The 24,410-nt window shown below is 37.5% G+C and overlaps 1 protein-coding gene across 1 annotated transcript; it reads right to left on the bottom strand.

Moving 5' to 3' along the window:
* Positions 1-17,593: 17,593 nt before the first annotated feature.
* On the bottom strand, positions 17,594-21,767 carry LOC139738275 (patatin-like phospholipase domain-containing protein 4). Its single transcript, XM_071648921.1, has 4 exons — positions 21,573-21,767; positions 20,790-21,131; positions 19,435-19,500; positions 17,594-18,458 (listed from the first exon to the last, which is right to left on the bottom strand). Exons 1-4 carry the CDS (start codon positions 21,765-21,767, stop codon positions 18,090-18,092), a joined length of 972 nt encoding a protein of 323 aa, XP_071505022.1. The 3' UTR covers positions 17,594-18,089.
* Positions 21,768-24,410: the final 2,643 nt, after the last annotated feature.

Here is a 24,410-nt window from a genome sequence, read left to right as displayed (position 1 = left end):
ATAATGTGTAATAATGTCTGATCCGTAGATGTCCTTGAAATCCCTTGTGATCCGACCCCCCCCCCAAAAAAATAAATAAATAAATGAATTTAAAAAATCCGACATGGCGGCAATTTCTCAACTTTGCTCTTAAATGTGTTGTGCGAAATTACCTTTCAGTATATTGTTCGAATAAAATTGTCCAAATTGATTAATCGTGCTGTATATTCACATTTACAAATAAGCATTCTGAAACTGTATTTTCTGTTATGAGATTTTTCTTACATTGTTTTCAGGCTGATTTCATGTGGGTTATAGTGTCACAATTGATCTGAACTTATGCCATTGGTAGATGCTTTCCCATATTAGATATCAGGATCACTCGCGAGTGAAAATGTTCATTTTCATTCATTTTAGAGTGACCTCGGGGATCACTCGAAGAGTGACGAGTGATCCATAAAGCAGGGCTCGACACTAACGGTGGTCCGGTGGCCCGGGGCCACCAAAAAGTCAGAAATGAAGCATTTGGTGGCCTGATCGGGCCACCAAATAAGGTCGGGTATTTGCCTTTGGGCCACCAAAAATAAAAGTTAGTGTGGAGCCCTGCATAAGGTCACTCTAAAATGAGTGAAAATGAACATTTTCACTCAAAAGTCACTCCAATTTCACTCTCAATTCACCGTTTTCTGTTACTCACTCCTCACATCAAAAGTAAAAACTTCCACTCGATTTGTTTTTTTTTTCCTTTTTCGGAGAGTAGAATATCACTGGTTTTGAAAATGTGTCCATAAAAATCTAAGACGGTTTAAGATAGCACAACAGACAAAATTGTAACAAAAACGAAATAATACATTTAATTTGGAGCAAAACACTACAGTATGTCAACTTTGATGGCTGTCCTCTTGATTTTTTTTTTTTGAGCGGTTGATCTAAATTCTGTCTTAAATTATCTATAACAAGATTGGTGCCAAGTTTCAAGCTACCTCTATTTGATTTTTTTTTTGCTTCATCTCATCTGCTTCAGAACAATCTACTTTGAAATAATAGCGATCAGTATCACCTGAGCTACCACTTGGCATGAAAAGTTAGTTTGCAGGCACAAACCCATGCTTGTCAAAGAAAAAGTTAGCATTTGCCAAGACTACTACACGCACCACTGGAGCTGCTACAAATCGCAATCCAGTTATCACAATAACCCACAAAAATGGTATCAACTTGTAGAAAATTTTATCTTCTTTCATATGATATCATATTTGTTGAAATCTGATGTTTCTATCAAATTCTATCATTTAAATAACAAATTCAGTAAATATGGCGGCCATCTTGGACGCCATCTTGGATTTGGAGGCTTTCGCAACAATTTTTTTTTTTTAGGTAGACCAGTGGAATATTGTTTGTTACAATAAAAACTTGAAAACAAGCATGGTCTACTTAGTTTGTAGAGAGAGTGCAACTCGACCTCTGTTTTTAGCTTTTGACACCCCGGTTAGTCTTTTTTATTCAGCTTTGAATATATCGAGATTTATGATATGTATTATTTATTTTGTAGTAGAGGTCCACCTGTTCAATGACAAATATGAACTCGGGTTTCACGAAAGGGAATATACAGGCACGAGTTACAACTCGTGCACGCAAAAGATCCCACTTCATTTATTCATCGCAAAGAGCAGAGTATCTAACCCGGTAAAGTGGTCCCACCTGATATCCAACTGGACCCCGTAGAAGACCAGCTATTGCAGCCATCTTCTTAGATGGAAAATGAAACAAACAAACAAACATTAGGCACTGCATATGCCTACAGACGAGCATGATACGGAAGGTTGGTTGACCCCTGCAGAAAAAAAAAAATTTCGACTAGACCTACATTGAACTGATAATATGAACATTGTATACGTCTAATTTGTTGTTTATTGTTATCTTATTGGTTTACTTTTGTTGGACTATGTGATGTCATTATTTGTGTGTCAGTTTATCTTTAAATTGATGCATTACCATTATGTGGTTAGTGTTTGAGCCTTGTCAGCATGCATGTAAACTGTAGTATCATCAAGAAATATGATAAGATTGTCGTTGTGTTGTTTCTATATGCACTGCTGATTGGACCTTGCAATTTAGAATTTTTAAGATAAAAACAAAGAATACATGAGCAGATAACAATGTAGAACTTTTAAACACTAATAATTACACTATATGCAAGCATTCATTGGTTTAGTATGCCATTTCTCCTTTCTTAAAAAAAAGGTCTACTCCATTTTCCTCGTTAAATTGATCGCACGAAGTAGGAACTTGATCGCCTAAAAATGAAATTGAACGCACCAAACAAGCTCATCGGGACTATCACATGACTTTCGCGTGAATTTGAAGGCACGAGTAAGAAATACAATGCTCGCATTTCGAAATTGAACGCCCAATCGTGAATTTGATTTCACAAAAACGAAATAGAACGCCCATAAATGAAATTGACCATTCGGAATCTCAATTTGAATGCCCGAATATTTCCGCGTGCGTGCACTGTGTGAATTTGAATGTACGTTATTTGAATTTGAATGACCAAAGTATGAAATTGACCGGGAAAACCTATATTATGTCCTGTCACACAAACGAAACAGTTATCCGCGATTTCCAGGCACATGACAATGATTAAAGACAATTTGCATTGTGCAGAGTCCAAGTCCGTTTTAGTGTAAAAACAAAAATGCATTTTGTTTTTTGGTGGGTTTTGAAAAAACCCTATTCTAAATGTGCCTGGATATCGTGGATCACTGTTTTCGTTTGCATGCCAGTACGTTCATGTTTGTCTCCATGTGTACTCTGACTAGGGTGTGTTTGCATGTGTGTGTGGGTGTGTGTGTACGACACCGTGTGTCTGTGTGGGATTTTTGATATGTGGATGATGTGTTACACGTGTTTGTATGTTACTCATAATTGTGGAAAAAGTGAACGGTTGCAGGAAAAATTAAATAACCAAAAAAAAAAAAAATCGCAACAGAAACGATCAACGAGGATGAATTCGAATGAACATTGACGGAAACGATCGCTAAAAGATGAAACTGCTTTTGCTGTTATGTATGCAGCGAATGTGACGGACGAATTTGACTTGTAAATGAGGAAAATGTGTGACAAATTACTAAATTGAATAGACTTTGAAAATGACCGACAAAAGACGAATGTGAAACTACAATTGAAAAACTCCAGATTTCTCGGGACGAAATTGAATACAACTCTGTTAAATTGAATTTTAAAAAGTTTGAAAATTAACGGGAAAACCTATATTCGGGGAAAAAGTGAATGGCTAAATCGTGATATCAGTCATCAATTGATCCGCGTGTGTGCGTCTTTTCACTGTGCACTAAGTTTATGGAAGTGGACCGAAGGGGAGAGCGTCCCACACGAGGGAGTTTTTGCAATTTTAGAATTAAAAATCAACGATTTGATATACCTTTTTTGGTGGAATATTTGCAAATTTTCAATATAACAGCATAAGGCTTTAAAAATCGAGAAGGGGGGGGGGGGGTGGGTATCTCCAGAAAAATTCCTTTAAGTGGTAAGCAGCATCAATTGTTATAACGGTCCAAAGGATCAATACTGGCGACCTCAACGTTCAGACTCAGTGTAAACATAACTCGACACGATCGCCATCGTCATTCATTTTATGCTCTAATGTTGATTGTTGAGAAAAGAGACATTAATTTTAAATGTACAGTGTAATTCCCAGGCAATTATCCCGTTAGTAACTGAAACGCCCGAAACCGCCTGTACGCTTTCTTATAGTTTTATGTTTTACTGGTTTTTTTTTATTCTTTTCATATAGAATATATAATTACGTGATTTAAAGCGGTCGAAGGTCAACCAAAGTATGTCAAAATAATTTCTGTGACACACGAGTCTCTTGGTAAAGTCTTGATAGGCTTTAGAATAAACATAACTTAACAAAACATGCAGTGATCTATTTTGCATACTTTAAAAAGTTGTTGAAATGATAGTAATATTGTTGTACCTTCCGGGGAACAATAGGTCATTATGTAGCCAATCTTTTGTTGTTAAAGGGTTAAGTTTTCTTTTCTTAAAGTTCTTTTTTTTTTTACATCCTTCACAGATTTGTCACATATTTTCTTCGTATTCGAACGGGTGTCCTCCGTCAAAGGATTGATTTTCACCAATATGACTGGCAAGAAACATTCAAAGCTGAGTGATTATATTATAATATCATACTTAGTAGTGGGCAGGTGTACTTTACGTAATCAAGTTTATGGATATTTCTTGTATCCCTGTTTCACGAAAGATTGAACTGTTTTTGCTTATCACTTAGGCACTCAGGTCTTACTATATAGAGAATGTCAAAAAAGTCTGAATCTTATCATCTTTCTAATGCGATTGTTATAGTTAGCAAGTACACTTTTCGTTTAAGCTTTTTATTCTTTTTAACGCTAAAAGAACAAATGATTTGATATACAATTGTGGCTTTATTTACATGGCTATCATTAAACCTAAATTTTGTTTCATGATACACCTCTGGGCGCGATGGATCAGCTCCTATTAGTTAATGATATTTTGTCATGAGATTGCAAAATCCACACCATCTCAAGGTTATTAACACATCGCTCCAAAGCCACTGGAAGCCAATGACTGGTTAGCTAATATGTTCAGTCGGTGCTGATAGCAATCTCACTGCAAACCACGCCCTCACATCTTTTTTTTAACCGCTTTTGCAGCGTGCCCAATTATGTAAATCAACCCTGCCCCCCCCCCCCCCCCCCCCCCCGACACACACACACAAAGTTAAACGCTGGCTTTTTCATTTTCCTCCTGCATTTGGAAAACATATTAATTGTAATAAAATTGTCAATAATTATCTATATAATTTTTTTTTTAAGCCAAGCACATAAAATATGAAACATAATATCATACTAGTGACATTATATCACGAGGCGTCGTGATTTACTAATGGCAATCTTAAATCATCTACTGTGTGTACTTCCGTCTTAATGATTAAAGTGTCGTGGCTTGTATTGGTATACGTGATGAGTATTCACACTTTGACATGCACGAGAGTGATAAATGGTCGTTGATGCCGGTGGCGGAACTATCAATCTGATGATTTGACAGGATTGCACTTAGGCCTATAAACACAAATAGCCCACAAGCAGCTACCTATATTATTGCCTATTATTCACATAAGAACCAATGAACATAGCCATTTTCGCTCTCTTTTCATAATATGCGCGGATGTGTGTTGTTGAAATGTATACAGAGTATGAAATTCCAATCCGTGCATACATATTTGGTATGTATATATATATATTTATATATATATATATATATATATATATATATGTAATATATATCATATATTATATATTATATATTGTATATTATATACTATATATTATATATTATATATTATGTATTATATATCATATATCATATATTATATATATATCATGCATGTAAGCTAAATGTCTGAGCCTAAATGCACATTATCAAATAATCTACCTCATCTGTTTTTCCTTGAGTGAAATATAAGTCATATATAAATACAGCATGTAATGAATATCGTGACTATGCATGTGTGTGTACGTGTGCGTGAGTGCATAATGTTTACGATGTCCTAGTATACACCTATACAGACGTGAATAAAACTGTTGCTACAAGCACATATTGTGTATTTATCATTCTGTGCTGTATTCCAATTCGTGAATGTCATTAGCAAATTACAAATCCATTTGTTCATCTTAATATGATATACATAAAGATAAGCCTATACTATAGATATCATATCATATTATAATCTCTCTTATATACGATATGTATCTTATGGTGGTTACTCCGATCACTATGCGACCATGGCGACACTGGAAAGTAATCATTTCTGCATAATATGGCATTCTATCGCACAGATCCATGTTATTTTTTCGTCAGTCTTTTTTTTTTTCTTTTTTAAACTTTTTTTTCTATTGGAACTCAAAAGAATAAATTCTAAATCACTATCTACTCTATCTAAAAAAATAAGAGTGAAAATTTTCATTTTCACTAATTTTGGAGTGATCCCGGTCACTCCAAAATAAGTGAAAATGAACATTTTCACTCAAAATTCACTCCAATTTCACTCGAAACTCACTCTCTTCTGTTATTCACTCCTTCAAGAATGAACATTTTCACTCTTCTTTTTTTAGAGAGTATTTTTCATACTAGTGTCAGGATTTACCAGCAATGCACATCTTCGACTCCTTGTTTTTGTTTTGAAATCAAGTAATAAATTCAGTTTGAATTAAATAAAGAATATTGAACACATTCAACCCTGTTGCTTCCATCTGTGTGTTTAAGGTTCATTCAAGCACAATGCTATCCAAGGAAAACCTCTGAATGGCATGTCCATTAGGAAAAGTAGAACAGGGACACGAGCTAATAGAGATGTTGTCCTCATCCGATATTCTTTTCCCTGGACTCCTGCAATGCTATATAATTATCAATAGTTTTAGTAAGATCTGTTTCGAAGGAGAAAGGATTTTCATTGTCCTTGGAATGCCCGCCACAATAACAGCGACTCAACCTTCCTTCCATGAAAGCGGAACTAATGGACCTGACATCGAGGGAATTGCTTCTGCTACAATACTCTTTATTGTAATGGTGAGAAAGCGAAGAATGCCTCACACCTAATCAATTTATTGCCATCCATTACTCCGGCTTTGTGGTGTGTTAGACCTTTGTTTTCGAATTCGGTATTTGAAGAAATTTCTTTTGTCCTCTTTATCTACAAGTCAAAGAAAGTAACATACAAAAAAGAGCACTCGAAAGAAAGTAACAAACTGTACGGTTTATTTTGATAAGAGAAAAGAATGAAGTGTACTGAAATTAATCATAAATACAACACACATTATACATAATATAAATTTGTCCACAAAACACTTAATGTGGAACGTTTGCAATTTGCCTGTATTACTGGATAATGCTAGCCCTTCAATAATTTTGGTTTATTTTGTATTGCAAAATAATGTTTTCCTTTTTTAAGCTTAACGTTTGACTCCAACAACGTCATTGATTAATTTACCAAGATGAGGTATTTTCAAGGAACAAGGTCCAGGCTCGTCTACACTTTCTGGCTTTAAAAAGATATTTTGATAAGGCAGTTAGCGGAAGTGAAAGAAGCCTTTTGCTTTAAAAGGTAGCAAATCCATACATCATTAAAAAAATAAAGATAATAATGCCAATTCTGCGTGTCGCCAGTAATAGTACACAAAATGTAACAATAATGAAAACCAAGCTAATTTATACAGGAAAAGCCTTCGAAACACGATCAATATTTTGAATGGCCAGCAAGTTCATTTACTACAAATTGTTTGTGAGCATGCTTTTCTCGACTCTATATACTTTTTGTGGCTTTACTGCCTTTTGCAATCAAGTTCTCCTGAACGAGAGTCCCTCCGAAATCGATTACTGTCCTCCAACCTCATAGAGTGACTTCTATTGTGTTGTAGTATTGACAAAGGGATCAACAAATCAACTGACGTACGACGATAAAAACTTCATAAAAACGTCCATTAGAGCTACTTTCGGCGGATATGACTTTTCAAACAGCAACAATAGACGCTGATGTGCGTCCTCCAGATAAATATTGGAATTTCTGATTTTTTTTTTTCCCTGTAAGCAGCAGTAAAGTTTGCTAGGGGGAAAAGTCACGCGTGGCGCCAGAACATCTCATTTGGACCTCCTCTCCTCACGCAGATCACCGGTCTTCTCGATATTCAGTCGCAGTGTTTCTGGACTTCTCCGCGATAAAGTGGTATGTCCCAGCACAAATGTGTTGTATAATTGCACTCTCTTAGGTTTCATTGATAACGAAAACTATATATTATATATATATATATATATATATATATATATATATCATGGTATCGTTTTGTTTGATTATTTACTTTTAATGTTGCAATGCTGGCACTATGGTCACTGTTCGGTAACCTTCAGAGATACGTCAGTATTTTAAACATTGTTTTTTACCTTGTCTTTGTGTTGGATCGGTTCTCTCGCTTGGTTTTACCTGATATCCATTCTTCCTGTCGCTTTTTTTCGCTTACCGAGTATTTCGAAAGCTCATTATGACAACTAAATTATGTTTGTTCATGCTATAGTGTCGCTGTAAGACATGGTATCTTTAGCTATGGTAAATTTGCTAAGGAAGAACAGAATAACTTGCAAAATGGCCCTGATGTCATTTGTAGATGTCTAAACCTATAATTAATGCACTTACACTCACAAAAGACAAAAGTCTTGGATTTTGTCTTAGATAAAAATGGGAAATAAGGTTTATGAGAAAATACAGAAGCATACTCGTAAAACCAAACTAAAAAATGTATATAGATTAAGATATTTGTGATTTATACTCGACCCTGATTTGAAAAGTAAATTACATATTTCAAGTATTAGTGGTAATATGTCTCTATGTCACGTTAGGAAAATAAAACAATTTCTTTAATGCAAAACGGTGAAGATTTCATATTCTACCATAAGACACCGTGCATTGTCAACTGCAGTAAATCTCGGTGAATTTGCAAAAGCACACAAGGTTAAGTTACCAAAACTTCAGAATAAATATGCATAAAAGTATGCACAAATAATTTTGAATGAAGACTATTGTTCTATCCCAGCACAAATTGTTGCGAACGCTGCAATGACAATCAGTGGAAAAACGTGTCAGATATCAATATTGTGTTCTTGGTTCTAAAACTGATCATGATTTAGTACCAACATATTTGGAACCATTAATAAACAAACTTAAGATAAACTATAGAGAACGCTATAAGATAAACTATAGAACGCTGTATTCAATAAAGTGTCCCCTCCAATTACTCTGTCCAAAGAGGGAATATAAAAGAAATTAATTAACATAATGTTGGCGTTATCTTCTACAATACACTGCTTTGTAACATTCAGAATTGTTCGTCCCTCCATACTTTTAAAAAGTATCGCAAATCTTTAAAATTTGACTTGATATGATATTCTGAATATAAAATGAATAAAAACATACAGTTAATCGAATTGCAGTATGATACCAACTTTTTTTTTCCGAAAAAGAAAAAAAAAAACAATGTTTTTTGATCTCTAATTCGCCAATCGGTTGAGTATATGAATATAAGAACGACCCAAGTCCATGGAAGACCATTTCGAGTAAACTAAAAAAAAATTTCCTATCTTTTTTATTTTTCCAGTAATATTCTATTTAACTGTGATGGGAAGGCAACATCGTATATGCAAATTAGAACATATATTATTATGACAATAAACATTTACATTAATTGTGGAGAGGCCATTTTGTGTGGTGGACTTGGGTCGTTCTTTGATTGATATACATGATATTCTGCTATAGAGATGAGAGAAGGATGAGAGAGGGCGCTATTATATGAATGTAAGAATGACCCAAGTCCTTCATTCTTACATTTTACTCATTCATTTCAGGCACTTCCGGAGGTAATTAGGATTTATCATTTATACACAAGATGAGTCCGTGCATAAGCTACAATTTCCCATGTCAAACTGAATTTGGCCAACAATTGGACTTGGGTCGTTCTTACATTCAGGTCTTCCGTTATTAACGCGGTCCACCGCAATGTAAACATATGGTATATAGATCACAAATAATTCCCAGTTTATTAACCTAAAAAAATGTGTAATCGCCGTTCTTGCTATACATCTCTTTGGCTATTCTAAATATATTTTTGTTCATGTTCAAACGATTTGAAATTTCATCACTGATGATAGGGCTCGTTCTCTCTATATAGATACCCCCTCCCTCTTTCTGCTCAGTCGCTTCGCTCTCTCGACACGTTATTATCCTTCAAGTTTTGTCCCCCCCCCCCCATCCAGCCAAAGAATCGACACTCCATCTATCATCTAGAATTCACTCGATCAGAGCCTTGAAAAAGGCAAAAGTTTACAGGGCTTTAAAAGTAATTAAGCGAAAAATGTGTAAGCTTTTTTACAGGGATCACAAAAAGAAAATAATGTGTGTATGTGTGTGTGTGTGTGTGTGTGTGTGTGTGTGTGTGTAATCTCTAGATACCTCTCTTTCTGTCTGCCTATATATTTCCTGCTGTCATCTCGCCTGTTCTGTTCTTTTTTAAGGATTTAAGCTGTAAAAGATTTGCCTCTTTACTGCAAAGGTTCCATCATTAAAAGTATAGTAAGTGACTGAATTCCTGCTTTTTACATAGTAGTATTGGTTGGTTGCAATCGGTGTCTACTCATCTTATTTGTTTTGTGACATTAATGTTGTTCTAACTGATTATATAATTAGCAAAAACGACAAACACACACATCCAGACAGCAAGAAAGAGAGAGATAGAGTAATGGAGCAAAAGTTTACATGGACCAAAATTGATCTCAGGGGAAACTGCATGGTAACTAAACGCATCGATGATATACCCCGAAAGAGGTTCTGTATAATATCATACAACCTTTTTGTATGCCCCCCAAACGCGTGCAATGAGAGTTCCTATAAAGTGAATGATAAATAACGTTGCTTTTTCATATGTCACCTTTCCACTATGTCGAGCTTTACCAAGCACTTTGCACCATATATGTATTACTCCGGCCTCGGCAAACCTAACCTGCACTGATCAAGTATATTCTCTGTAGGCTATACTCATAATGGGGACCTTTTTTCCACTCAAGCTGTCATAATTTCCCTTAATGGCCACTACAACGGAAGCTCTTAGCCGGGTACATTTCTTGAGTTTGACAGGGACACACTTTGCGGATATGATATTTTGCTCAGGTGCCATGTGTGATAGCCAATCGTTTCAATATTTCGGCACGTCAATGCCGTAGCTTACTCTGTACACAAAGCAATAATCAATGAAATTGCGCCATGTTGGGAAGGTTGTTAACTCACAGAATCCCAAGAAACACGTAAGTCCTGTCTTCCTTTTTACACATAAGTTCTTATATTATACCCTGCTGGAAAGAACAACACAGTGTCCCACAGTGTGAGAAACACAGTGTGAACACAGTGTTAAATCGCCTCACACTGTTAAATTCGAGCATTTTAACAGTGACAGTGTTAACACTTTGTGAGTCATCAATTCACAGTGTGACACTTCAGAACGTGAACACTCTGTGAAATCAAACCACAGTCTGAAATAATCTCCACACTGTTAGATTCGAGCGTTTTTACATAGTGAAATAGTCGACTATGTGACCACACTGTGAACACATTGTGTGACAATGTTTTCTTTCCAGTAGGGTATATATAGTCACTGCATGTTTTCTAGGTAACTGTTAATTCGTAATTCCGAAGGTTCGCTATTTCATAGGTGTGTTAATCCGAACATGAAATGATGTCATCATTTCGAAAGTTCGGTATTCCGAAAGTTGATTATTCCTAGGTTCTTTATTCGGAAACTTCGTTATTCTGGAAGTTCATTAATCAGAAAGAAAAGTTGCCTCTGTTATTCCGAAGGTTTGTTGATCCGAAGACGAAATAAAGGTCATTATTCCTCACTTTCTTTCAAACCTTAATTTATTGTTGGATAAACAACCCTCAAGAATAAAGACCCTTATTTTACTTTCAGATAAACGAACCTTAGGAATAGAGTACCTTATTTCATTTTCTGATTAACAAAGCTTCAGAATAACACCACCAGTGTTAGGATTAACGAACCCCTTTTCATTTTCAGATTAACGGACATAGGTAGAGGGAGATCATGTGTTTCGGAACAATGATTTTTGGAATAACGAACCTAATTTCATTCCCGATTAACAAGCCTTTGGAATAACGAACATCACACATTTCTAAGGCAGACTAAATTTCTCTTTATCAGTTTTACACTAGCTATGCGCTACATACAGACTTTTTGGTTTCCGATGCAGTTTTTTTTTTTTTCAAACACTTTGAAATCTCTCAACTTCATACAAGGTTCAATTGGCCACAAGACGTTAGGAAATTAAGGCTAAAGTTACTCTCTCAAATTGGTTACCTATCTCGTGCATATCCTCTCTAAAGTTTCTCCAATATGACACATGCCGTGAAATTTAGAGTAACACCAACTTTACAATGACTTTGGTGATTGTTTCTGCAGTAGATATGTGCATCAATAGGACTTGATTGGTTATATTAATCGCCACCTAGATTTAGAAATCTGCAAAATGGAGTACACTTGCTAATATTGAATCTTGGAGTAAATTTGGGCACTGTGGCAAAGCGGATAAGACCCCTGCCTTTCAATCCGAGCGAGGACCACAGTTCAAATCCGTTCTAGTGCTTATATGGTTGGTCAAGATGTTTTAACCCACAATTTCCCTTTGGATCCAGGTGTGTAAGTTGGTACCTAGCAACGCTATAGGTAATGAAAATGGCTAGCCCTCTTGTAGGACAATGCAAACAGGATTCATCTTGATGAAGAAGACCATGCTGTCACTGTTATATTACTTTTCGTAAATTTTGATTTGTCATAAGCATAGTGGTGCCTTCATGTTTCGGTAACAAACAGAAGAATTAAAAAACTTGTCAATCTGACACATTTTCTTGTTTTGTTCCCTAGAACCATCCTAAGAATCAACAACATGAGCACCCTCTCCGTTGACGGCGCTATCAATGTTACTGACGAAACGGTTTTCCTAGACACCACAATATACCCATCTGTAACCTGGCAGGTTATCGCTGTGATATCCGTAACTGTGGTGACCGTCATTTCGAATTTTGCCATTCTTCTGGCGTTCAACTACGAGAGGAAGCTACGGACGTATAGCAACTACTACATCATCAACATGACCGTGGCAGACTTCCTCGTTGGTTTAGTGTGTATGCCGATTCGCGCGACGTTTCTTCTCTTGGGCAGGACCTGGGTTTTGGGTCAACCTTTCTGTCGCGTTTTCTTGGGACTCCAGCACGCGCTGCAGGGCGTGTCCGTCTTCGGAATCGTCGTCATCTGCTTCGATCGTTACCTAGCAACGTCGTATCCTCTGCATCATTTCAAGCTGAAGAACAAGCGATCAGCCATAATTGCAAACGTGTTTACCTGGCTCCTTCCTTTTGGGCTCTGGCTGGGCATCGGACCGCTCTGGGACTTTATTCGACCAACCGGACGGAAAGGGGCCTCTGGTATGTGCTATCCGAACTATACCGCCCACTTTGCAGCTAGTGTCGTTGTTGTAACTTTGAGAAGCATAATCCCATTTGTGGTTGTCACTATGCTGTGTATTCGCATCTACTACAGCACGAGAACAGCCGGCAATCTGACATCGCGGAATGACAGAAGATACCATCACAATGAGAAGGATTCCAGCGAAACGTCCCTTTGGAGAAGTTCTGCGGCGGAAAAGTCACTTGGTAATATTCGAAAGTCTAGCATGTTAGCAAGCATTAGCAACGACGTCGAAAAATCAGAGGTGATTAAAAGCGGTAAACTGGGAGATTCTCAAGACACAGAGTGTCATATTGATAGACATTTGCAGGGAGTTTCAGGTAATCTACAGGTCTCTTATACCAATCAGGCTTTGGAGTCACCAATAACTCAAGCTGTATTGCAAGACAGGGATGAACAGTTTACCGCTGCAGCTTTCGGTCGTACACATGTCATGCATGTGGCAGGAAACTCCGGGGCAGCACCGAATCAATCAAGCAAAAACAACGCGACACCAAAAGCGTCGAAAGGAAATAAGGCAATGCGTACCCTGACTTTTGTCGTGGTAACGTTTTTCCTGACGTGGCTTCCAGCTACTCTAACGCTAGTTCTCTTTTCCTTCAATTCCTCGCTGATCACCAGGTTGTCGTATTCTACGGAATTGCGAGAGATAGTGCGTTGGATATCCTACAGTAACAGCACACTCAACCCTCTTGCGTACGCCCTGGCACAACCTGTTCTCCGTCTGACAATTTTCAAAATGTGTTGTACAAAACACATCCTCAAAGATTCACGTCTATCGAAAAAAATGACTCGCAATTGATAGTGTATGATATTTTCACAGTCAATTAAACATTAACAATTAAAGTCAATTAAGAATTCTGGCTGTAACTTTGAAAATTGCTTATCACTTTGCTATCGGCGTTATCAGGCGTTATGTAGATGCAGTTAACAAGAAATGTGTAGGCCTAATTACTGTCCCTCAACCAATATGGCGCAGGTAAAAGCTTTTATGTTGTAAACTGTATTTCAGTTTTACATCGGGCATGGAAAACAGACGGAAGCTTTTATAGGCGTCTCAAAACTTATCTCGATTTCTCATGATATACCCCAAATGGTGATTATCACAGGCTGGCCTCTCTCTTACTAGCATGATCTAAATGTCAGGATGTTTAACCATCCACGATTGCAGAAAATATTAAATGAAGTGGAAATTTGTCACCTAACATTAAATGCTTTTTATAACACAATTCATATTACACATGCACGTGTATATTGTACTACAACAATTAAGTCCGGTCGAGTTTCCTCTAATCCCAACTTTTCCAAGCCGTAGATTAGAAGGTGTCCTCAAGGTAAACCGGTTCCACACCACAAATCATAATAATGATGGTAACCATGACTATCTTTTTATTAAACATATTCCTTTAATTGTGACATGTTCTTCTCATAATCCTGACATTAAGTTCTGTTCTTTTGCTAGATTTAAGTGCATAAGGAAAATTAATTACAATAAGTTTGCAACTTTTGGAACGGACTTTCTACATTACCTAATATTTATCATAATTATTTTCAAAAATACACTGCAATTGTTCATACAGCAACATGACGCTGACGTCTCAACACACTTTGCAATATGCAGGGCGTGGTGTTCAAGCTCAAAACTTGTCAGAATAAACAACAAATGTTTGAACATGCATGATTACTTAATCTAATTCGTCATGCTTTTATCTTATTCCGTTGCGTAAATAAAGCAGATTACGTTTACCCTTCAGTTACTCTTATTGATGCAGACAAAGCATGCTGGGGTAATTTTGTAGGATCACGAGTCTTTGCAGGCTTCTGCCCATATACTATCAGGAATTCGAGGAAAACTCTAAATCATTCTTAAAAGGATGACATGATTTTGGTTGAGTTGGAAGATTCAGATTTTAAATTGTTTTATAGAGATCGTGAGAAACACTAGGAACCTTTTATGAAATGCTCATACAATTCCAAGAGGAATTGAAAATTTGATGATAATCGGTTTTGAAATGGTTAATATATCAAAAGCAATGTAAAAGTACGTGGACCTTATAAAAGGTGGGTCCTATCTTTTATTAGGGTCACTTTGTTTTATGATACATGTATCTCAACCATTAAAACCAATTTTCATCAAATAAACTTTGAATTCCTCTGAGACTTAGCATATTATGTTGATTTATATTTCGCGAGAGGTTTCTATTTATCTCACAAAAAGTGGGAAACTTAAAACCCCATCTCAACCCAAACTAGGCCTATACTATTCTTAAGATCATTATCCAGTTAAATGTATCCGATTTTGAAATTGTCCCTATCGCTTTATCAGAATGTTTATTTTAATTTCATAATCTTAAATCTGTATAGAGGACTATACAAAGTGTATAAACAGAAAAACGTGATACAGCAACATAGCAAGAGAGAGAGAGAAAAAAAAAGAAAGAGAGAGAGAGATATAACTCATACAACGAGGCTTACGAATTCTTGAGTTTGATTTTATTGCCTTCAAGAACATCTCACTCTTTTTTATTCTTCTGAAATAATAATTTCAAGAAGTCATGTTAGAGACATGATAAAGGCTTTTCTCTCTCTCTCTCTCTCTCTCTCTCTCTCTCATCAACTCCCAAGACACACGATTAGCAAGCATAAATGAAGTCAACTACAGAAAAAACTTAATGGGGACGTAAAAAAAAAATAGCGAAGTCTACATGTAAAGGATTTTACGGTGTTAAATTCACGAATGATTCTTTCTTGTATTTTCTTTCCTTCGCTTATGTTCACGTGATTGTTATTCGTAAGGAGAAAAAAAAAAGAGGATTTTGCAGCATGGACTTTGTAGCTTTCAAGTTCACACAAACGTTCAACTACTAAAGTAATTCTTTCCAGTACCGGATGGAAAACACTCCTTGGTCAATCATTGTAGGTGTTGTGTTAACAATAAGATGTATGAAATATAAACATTTTTGTGGCACTTTCACAACTGATTGGCCAATTCTAATTTCATTTACCATTCAGTGTTCTTTTCTGTGTAAATCTGATCATCAATTTTGAAAATGAGTTAAGTGAAATAAAAAAGTCAGAAGAAATGGGATTGCACCATGTTCACGACTGCATTCTTTGTGTTCACCCTCTTTACCATCTATATGCACACATAACATATCAACTTCATCGTAAAAGTAAGATGGCGAAAGACTGAAGCTAAGTGTCAAGACTTTCTATTTCTTCTGCTATTCATGGAAGACAATCTGTGCTACGATATTGCGTATGAGTTGACATGATGTAAAGATTGACCCTTTTAAATCATCACTTATGTTTGGAAAACTATTATGTTAATGATGAATTTAAATAAAATCACATAGCATGGGGCTCTAGATGAGAGATAGTCATATACTAGTAGAAACTACATGAACTGACTTTGATAAACAGAGTGGAATTGAAGAGAAGAGAAATAAAGGAAACATTTTCAAGATCTTTTTCCGGACAAGTTGACGGTTCAATGTAACAATTTTGAACAAATTCACATAGCCACAATATTAACTGTGTACATTAATGCTACACTGCAAAAAGTCCGGTGTTAAATAGTGAACACCGAGCTGGTGTTAAATTTTCGGTGCTCATTTCTGGTGTTAAATTAACACCTCCGGGTGTCATTTCCAAATTTTAAACTGTTTTTTGAAGAGTTTCTTAGTAACTGCACTTCTTGTTAATTTTTAATTTAAACAAGACGATCAAGAATTTTACATTAAAGTACTAGATTTTTGAAAAAATGTGAAAATAAATTTACACCACAGTAACACCAGCTGGTGTGGTCTCTTATTGAAGCTGGATGGGTGTTAAACCATTGATATTAACACCAACAAATATCAAATCAACACCATGTGGTGTCATTTTTGAACTAACACCAGTACAGTGTCAAAATAACACCAGGTACAGTGTCAAAATAACACCAGGTACAGTGTCAAATTAACACCACGAAGTGTCAGAAGAACACTTTTCAACACCATCACAGTGCATTTTCTACACCTGTGGGTGTGGTCCTTTATTGAAGTTTGATCGGTGTTAGATTTAACATCCGTGGTGTTAATCTAACACCGATGTTTTTACAGTTTATAAACACATGCTTAAAAAATACCATTAAATTCTGGACGGAGGGCACGTGAAGGCAAATATATTGTCTATCACACTCGTCTCAGTTCAGGATTTCCGTCTTTATTGGTGTCTTGTTCCTCTATGCAGTTTTACAATAGTTACTGCCTGTGAAGGGTCCCATCATTTCATAAAGGATGCAATAAAGAAAGATAGCAACTCTTACTGGCATGGCAACTTCCAATAGCAAAAACCAATCAGGAAGCACGGTTTTCGTCATTACATGCATGACGATTGCTATTCCTTCCAACAAGACGTGCTATCATATCAATGAAATGGAGCCCAAATACATACAGAAAGGTGTCTTTCACCAGCTTATAATTCTGGTATAATGCAATTATTCATACGAAGTGATGGTCAGATGGTCGCGTAAAATGTTCCTATCTCCTTTCATAGGTTACTAATACGTCTATCACGGGCTTTATGCGGTTCCGTTATGCATTCCATACCGTCAAGACTCAGGGAGTCGATACAGCTTCTTTTTATCATGTGTTCTTTTCTTCGAATCCCGGATCCTGTCGGTAACGTATCTATACGTCGTAAGCCCTATACATTCACTGTGGTCCAAGTCGGCCTGTCTCGCAGGGATATCAATTAATTTCTTCGACATTCTACCCTCATTCACTTCCTCACGTTCATACACAACAAATCATTTTCATTGTTCTACACATCTACTTTTCCTTTATACATATTCTCAGACAGATTCAGGCCATCGACCTATCCATTCCTCATCCTTGCTTTCTGTATCGTTTCATCAACGAAACTTTTGTTGCTCTACAATGTAACAAAAAAGGTCTTCTTTGTCGTCGTATACATGGCATCTAAATTGTCCTATCGCAAATCTTCCACTGAGTGTACTGCTGCATATGAATCCTGCCTGGGTTCGTATCCCTTGTTATTCGCCTCGTAAATGTGGTAAAACTTGAGGAATTTCGTCGCGTCTTCGTAGCCGTCGGCAAAGTACGTCTCCATGTACGCCTTGGGCGGCGGGTAGAGTCCGTCGCCGATACGATACATCTGCAGGGCACTGATATCGAATCGCTGACCGCTGGTATCGACCCAACCACATGCGATCTTGTCGCGCATGCTCAGTCGGTTTTTCGGGTTCGGAGAGATTTTTATGAGACTTCCCGCCGGGAAATTAAAAGTGACGTCACCGGTGAAGTTTTCCTTCCTAGACAGTGCGACATCACCGAGATACTATCAAAATGAAATCGAATGGGATATGATTAGCGCTGCAACAACGGCTTATTTAAAACGAACAGTCACAAACAATAAATCATAATCTCATAATAACAAAACGTTCCTGGTGACATCAAAGCTCAGAGAATTAATACTATCCAATAACTTCTTAAATCATCAAAATACGACATGGTTGATATCAATCATCATGACTGTCAGAACCATAATCATTATCATTCAATTAGTAGAAAATGTTTTGTGACACGAAAAAAAAAATACAAGAGTACAAAGTGCGCGAAAAGCACAGACCTTATACCAAAGCAACTCCTCAATTAATTTCTTTCAAATACAGCAAATTACTCCAGGAATCTTAATGTGACCATTCCGGATCAGTAAGTGTAAAATGTTCCAAGTATCCACATCGGAACTCGTAGTGTATATGAAACAGGTTGCTCTATGTCTTTTGACATAGAATATCGGGTCTTCTTTGAGGGGTAGCAGACATGGCAAACATTGGCACGAATTCACGAAGGTGGTACGAAACCATGGTTTAAACCATGGACAATTTGTATGGAGCGCCAAGTGTCGCATGGCGAAATGACTGATTTCGTAACGATATAGGTCATGCGACACTTGGCGCTCCATACAAATTGTCCATGGTTTAAATCATGGTTTCAATAAATGTACCATGCACCTTTGTGAATTCGGGCCTACCATTGAGACTGCCTCTCTCTGCATAGATATAGCGAATGTTTTAAACATGCATCCTGGATCAACACGGTGACCATGCAATATGTGGAACTCAACATTGGTTCTTATGCGTGGCCGATTTCTGACTTTTCGTAAATAGTGTTTGTATGAAATTACTGAGAGACAAACCAAAAAGCAAACAAACAGACGAATAAGCAAAGCAACAACTCTGATAAAAACATATATTGACCTCTTTGGCGGAGGTTAATAAAAACATTTGTTCTGGTTGTATTTTCTTTCATACCTTTCCATTGCACGAGGGTGGTGACCAGTCTGGGAACCAGGGAACAAAGATGCTACCAAGAATAGTCTGCAAAGAAGAGGAAAATAAAATACGTTGCGAAAACTGTAGCAAAGAAAGGTGATAAAAGAAGGGCGATCAAAAAGGCGGATAAGATGAACAAAAGAATGAGACAAAGAGGAAAGAGAGAAAGAGAGAGAGAGGGAGAGAGGGGGAGGAATTGAGGCAATTGGAAACGAAGGAAGAGCTAAACGTGGCGAAATCTTGAATCTTAATAGGAAATTATTACGAGATAAAATATCAAAAGGAAGTGAACCAAAAAGGCGATGACGGAGGACAATATCATGGAAATGGACAACTTTGTAGCGAGAAGAAATGGTGCTGCTTTATCATGTGTGTTTGTCTGTTTGTTTGTTGTTGTTGTTTTGTTTTGTTTTGTTTTTTTTTTTGATGCGCCTATCTTTTAGTCTTTAGACAAGTACTCTGTTTCTTAAGATTATACCCTCTCGACTACATAGTATATAGCGAGTTTTTCGCCTCAGCTTGTTATGCTGTATTGCTTCCCAGCTGATCGATTTCTGGTATAATGGAGGTGCCGACAAAATATTATCTCCTGGCAAACATTGAAATTCGCAGACTTTTTGTTGTTGCTGCTGCTGTTGTCGTTGTTGTTGTTGTTGTTGTTGCTGCTGTTGTTGTTATTGTTGTTGTTGTTTTGCTTGTCAATCGACTGTGGTTTTTTTTTTTTCAAAGTTAGAATTTCACGTTTACATTTGACATGCTCAAGCAAGCCTTGTAATCAACCTGAACTTGTCTAGCAATAAGAAAATAAAAGTTGCTTACACTTTCGCCGAGTTTTCATTGTGGCGCCATGATAGAGGAAAATTGCATATCATTACTTTACCTAATAACCAACACTGACGAGGCGTCATCGATTTTTTTTTTTCATGACATATCATTTCAGTCGCATAAATTATTTCCGTTAGAATCATCGCTTACACTTGAACAACGCTAGCCCCGGCAAAGGAGACCATTGTAATTGAAAGCAGATGCTTGGTTGTTTAGTGGATAAAACACTGTCCTGTCTGTCGGTTCGATTCCTGCTAGAATATGTATGCCCACGATTTTTTGTTTTGTTTTGTTTTTATTTTTTGTTTTGTTTTTTGTTGTTTTTTTCAGTCATGGTTACTACTAAACACTGATTGATGTAGTGTGTACTTACGTCGATATAGGGCAATTTGTCAATCAATTGCATAACTAGGACGAGTTTGGAAATACAAACACCAAGACAATGATAAACAATAATCGGTATGTTTAAATATCAAATGGCACATGTCACAAGCAAGAAATCAACATACTTCCACGAGGTCTTCCCGACTTCCGAAGTTTGATATTTGCATCTCGTGGCCCAATGTCCACGCACGATCGCCAACCTCGAAGATTTTCGGGCCCTTGGTCCGTATACACGAGCTCGTTCCCTGGTCGACATCGTGAACGGTGAGGGGGCTGAACTTGTCTGCCAACATGAGCCCCGTGGCTTTGACAAAGAGTTTGTTAGAAGCGAGTTCGTGCGCGTTCGGCGGCAGGAGGCGCTCCAGGAGAGCCCGCAGACGACCGATAAAATCGAAACCGGGCGTGATGGCGCCAAATGGGAGTGGCGAGATCTCGTCGACAATCTCGTAGAGTCCGTAAAGTAGCTCCTGCGTAGAAGCGAGAGTGAATACAAGTACAGGGTAAATTCTGTGAGAGTATTGTGAAGATTTAGAGACCGTTTTTTGCCTGGGTCAAATTCTTCACCGGTTGGTTTCTCAACGATGGTACATCCTGTCATGAAAGTAACTTATTATTTACGCACTCCCGTTAAAACGAACAACATTTAACGAATTCTTATAATACCAAAGTAAAAGTTCAGGTTCTAAACTCATCATCTATGTAATTCTATATACTGTATACTGTTAGGCCATAACAACATTTCGATGTAACGAAAGAAAACTGCCGGTCCTGAGGACTTACTTATATCGGGAGTCGCCTGTACTTATTATGCAAACTACAAAACATCAAACAGGTATCAACCAACCAAATCTGTTTTATCCTCTTTTCATTTAATGTTGCATGATTCTGAAAGTTTATACATCACTCACTGCCAGTTTCTGTGGAGCTGTTGCCATGACAGCGGCAACGACGGCGCTCGACGAGGCCCCTCCCACTGCCTGCATCTGCGACAGGATGGCCGTGCCGTGATCAAGGAGGCACTGAGCCACACCCAGGTTGCCAAGGCCGAAGAACGAAGCCTCGGTGAAGGATAGGTTGAACGGCGGGCTGATATGTGACGTCATAATGCCCTTCCTATAAAAAAAAAACCGACAGCATTGTTATAGGAAGCAAGATTGTTACTTTTTCTTGGGGAGGAGAATAATTATGGACTATAACAAAAATGGAAGAGAATTGTAACACCGCAACGAAACATGGGGGGGGGGGGGATTATGACATCAGGGTGGCAAACAAAGGCTATTTTTGATGAAGGCAGCGAAATACAGGCATCAATGACAATAGCATGGTACAGACGTTTAGTTAGACCGATAATCAATCAGGATGCAGGTTGCAGGATGACTAAAGAAAGAGAGTGAAATTACTTTAAGAGCTTTCTTCTCATTTTTATCTTTTTATTATTCATTGTGTATTTGAAACTATGATGCATAATCATCTATAGCCAAGATTTTATTCTACCAGGGCAGCTAGCCTCTTCAGTGTACGCACTGATCTCCCGAAAGGCCTTGTGATTCTTAATTATCCAAGATCGCCATGTACGCCCCTTTTTGTCACCCGTACACCTGTGTTAAGAGGGTCATTTAGGAGTTATAAAGACATCTTGTCCACGATTGCATACGCTCCTGGCAGTAATGACATTAAACAGGCAATTAAAGCTCCTTTGAAGTAACAAGTTGGTCGCACTATACTATACGTTGAGGCAACATTAAGGAGTGTTCATCATCACCGCATGTGATATACCCTTAACGGATCTATCACAACATCTCAAAATACACCGTGCGACCTTGGTAAGCATGGCGCCGACATAATAGCCATTTTCTCGCAGACCACTCCGGTCGGGATTTTGATCGATATTATCGACCGATACTCGGCAGTAATCGCTTCACACTCCTTTAGTCTGCTGACTTCAGCTTTTGTTCTTTTATTACCGCACAGTGTCTCCTGCCACGGTTTTGATATCCGAGATGGAGTGATAAGAAAGTGTCATGATGACGGTTCTTTTCGAGTTGTATCATTCTTTTTCCGTCTTGATAAGCTCTGAATATACATAATTCAATTATTATCCGACTGATCCGATCGTTTGGCAAGACGGTCAATACGTCATTCAAACTGTCGACATTCGAGAGATGGATGCGGTTACGTCCAGTTTCTCAGTATATCTTTTACCACGATGGTGTAAGTCTGATGCGCTCAGCAGTTGGTTCTGATATCAGTCCAGACAGGCATTATCGTTGTATGAAGCATATAGACATCGTGTGTTCATCTTACTGAGAGAAAAAAAAAACTCGATATAAAAAAAAACCCACTGTAGCATCGTGACTGATAACAAAGTATTTTTTAATACAAGCGAATGGAGCATATTTCTAAGTTTCGCTTTGACAAGCCAAAAAGTTGATTGAAAATACATCAGCAGCAGGTTACATTTTGTGTGTGTTGATATCTATTTCATTCCCTTTTAAAAACATCTTTCCCAGGTAGATGGTAAAAGCAACATTAGTACACCAGCAAATAAAGATAGGAAAAATATTAAAAACTCATACAACTACAAAACACTACAGCATAGTAGTATGATGATCCCACGGATCATTACATGAAGCATTCCTAAAATTATAAAACTTAGTTTGGCTGTGACATACATGTATTACAGTATACGTATACATTATGTAGCACATAACGCATGTTTTCCTTGTCCTCACTGTAGACCCTGCGTTGTGTTGCTTGTTATCATAAAAGTCACTAAATTTTCTACAATTGTTTTATTTGAGGCAACGCAATAACTCAACGTGCACACTGTGAGCAAAACAATGATCTCGTGTTGAGCGGCAACCTTGAACTTTTTTTTCAAAATATAATCAAACATCATTTGACATCTTGATCCACAACTATATCCGATATTACCGGATTATATTTAGATTTAATAATGCAATGAGCGACGCCTTCGAAGCAATCTAATCTTCCTTTTATGGCACATTCTACAAACTATATTATTTCCACGCGTCATTGATCAGAGCTGTTTATAAAAGTTATAACAACAATGTTGAAATCCACTGCGCAAAATCGCAAAGTCCTGCACATTTAGTTCTTACCTCACCGTTTTCCTGAAGTGCCCGTCTATTGAATAGGAAACCTTAAAACTGCTGCTCTTCTATTCTGTGCGTCATTCAAGAAGACCAAGAGATGAGTCCGTTTTGTTTGAGTTCGTTCCAAAGGTCGGTGCTCTGGTGTTCCCTGCAGGTTTGTTCCCTCACACTATCATAGTCGCAGTCGACTCATTCACAGAACTTCTATATATTAAGTCGTGAGCATTCGCGAGAAAAACGATTGCACGATTGCGATATTTTCACCATGTGCGTACTTACACACGTATCACTGATGAATGAAATGTCAATAAACCATAAACCTTGAACCTGAAGGATAAAAGACGTATGTTGCATGCCTAATATCTGTACAAAATCGTTGAGGATATCTATTCCCTTGTATGGAACACTTCTCCGCAGTATCGCTCACCCCTCGATCTGGGAGTCCGAGTGGTAATGAGGGCGAGAGGGACAAATGCGTTATTTTGGAGTCGAGTGCTAAGCTGAATGTGTAAATACTGTTTGGGGGATCCGCATAGCCGGGGGCAAGTTGTATTTCCATTGTACGCTGCAAAAACACTCATCCCTCAGCATTCAGAGCATATTGGAAAGAATCGGCAAAGCTGCCACCCC

The sequence above is a fragment of the Diadema antillarum genome, unplaced genomic scaffold, assembly GCF_040938485.1.
Source record: "Diadema antillarum isolate AM-2024a unplaced genomic scaffold, OU_Dant_1.0 seq00000732_RagTag, whole genome shotgun sequence".
Lineage (NCBI taxonomy): Eukaryota > Metazoa > Echinodermata > Echinoidea > Diadematoida > Diadematidae > Diadema > Diadema antillarum.
This window is presented reverse-complemented; position numbering and strand designations above follow the sequence as displayed.

Bases quoted from the DNA above. Each gene is read 5' to 3' on its own strand.
- LOC139738275 (XM_071648921.1), bottom strand. From the start codon at position 21,767: ATGACGTCACATATCAGCCCGCCGTTCAACCTATCCTTCACCGAGGCT. The intron at 21,132-21,572 runs GTGAGTGATGTA...GCTTCTACGCAG, and splicing joins CAGCTCCACAGAAACTGGCA to GAGCTACTTTACGGACTCTA. The intron at 19,501-20,789 runs GTATGTTGATTT...TCTTCTTTGCAG, and splicing joins GTCGGGAAGACCTCGTGGAA to ACTATTCTTGGTAGCATCTT.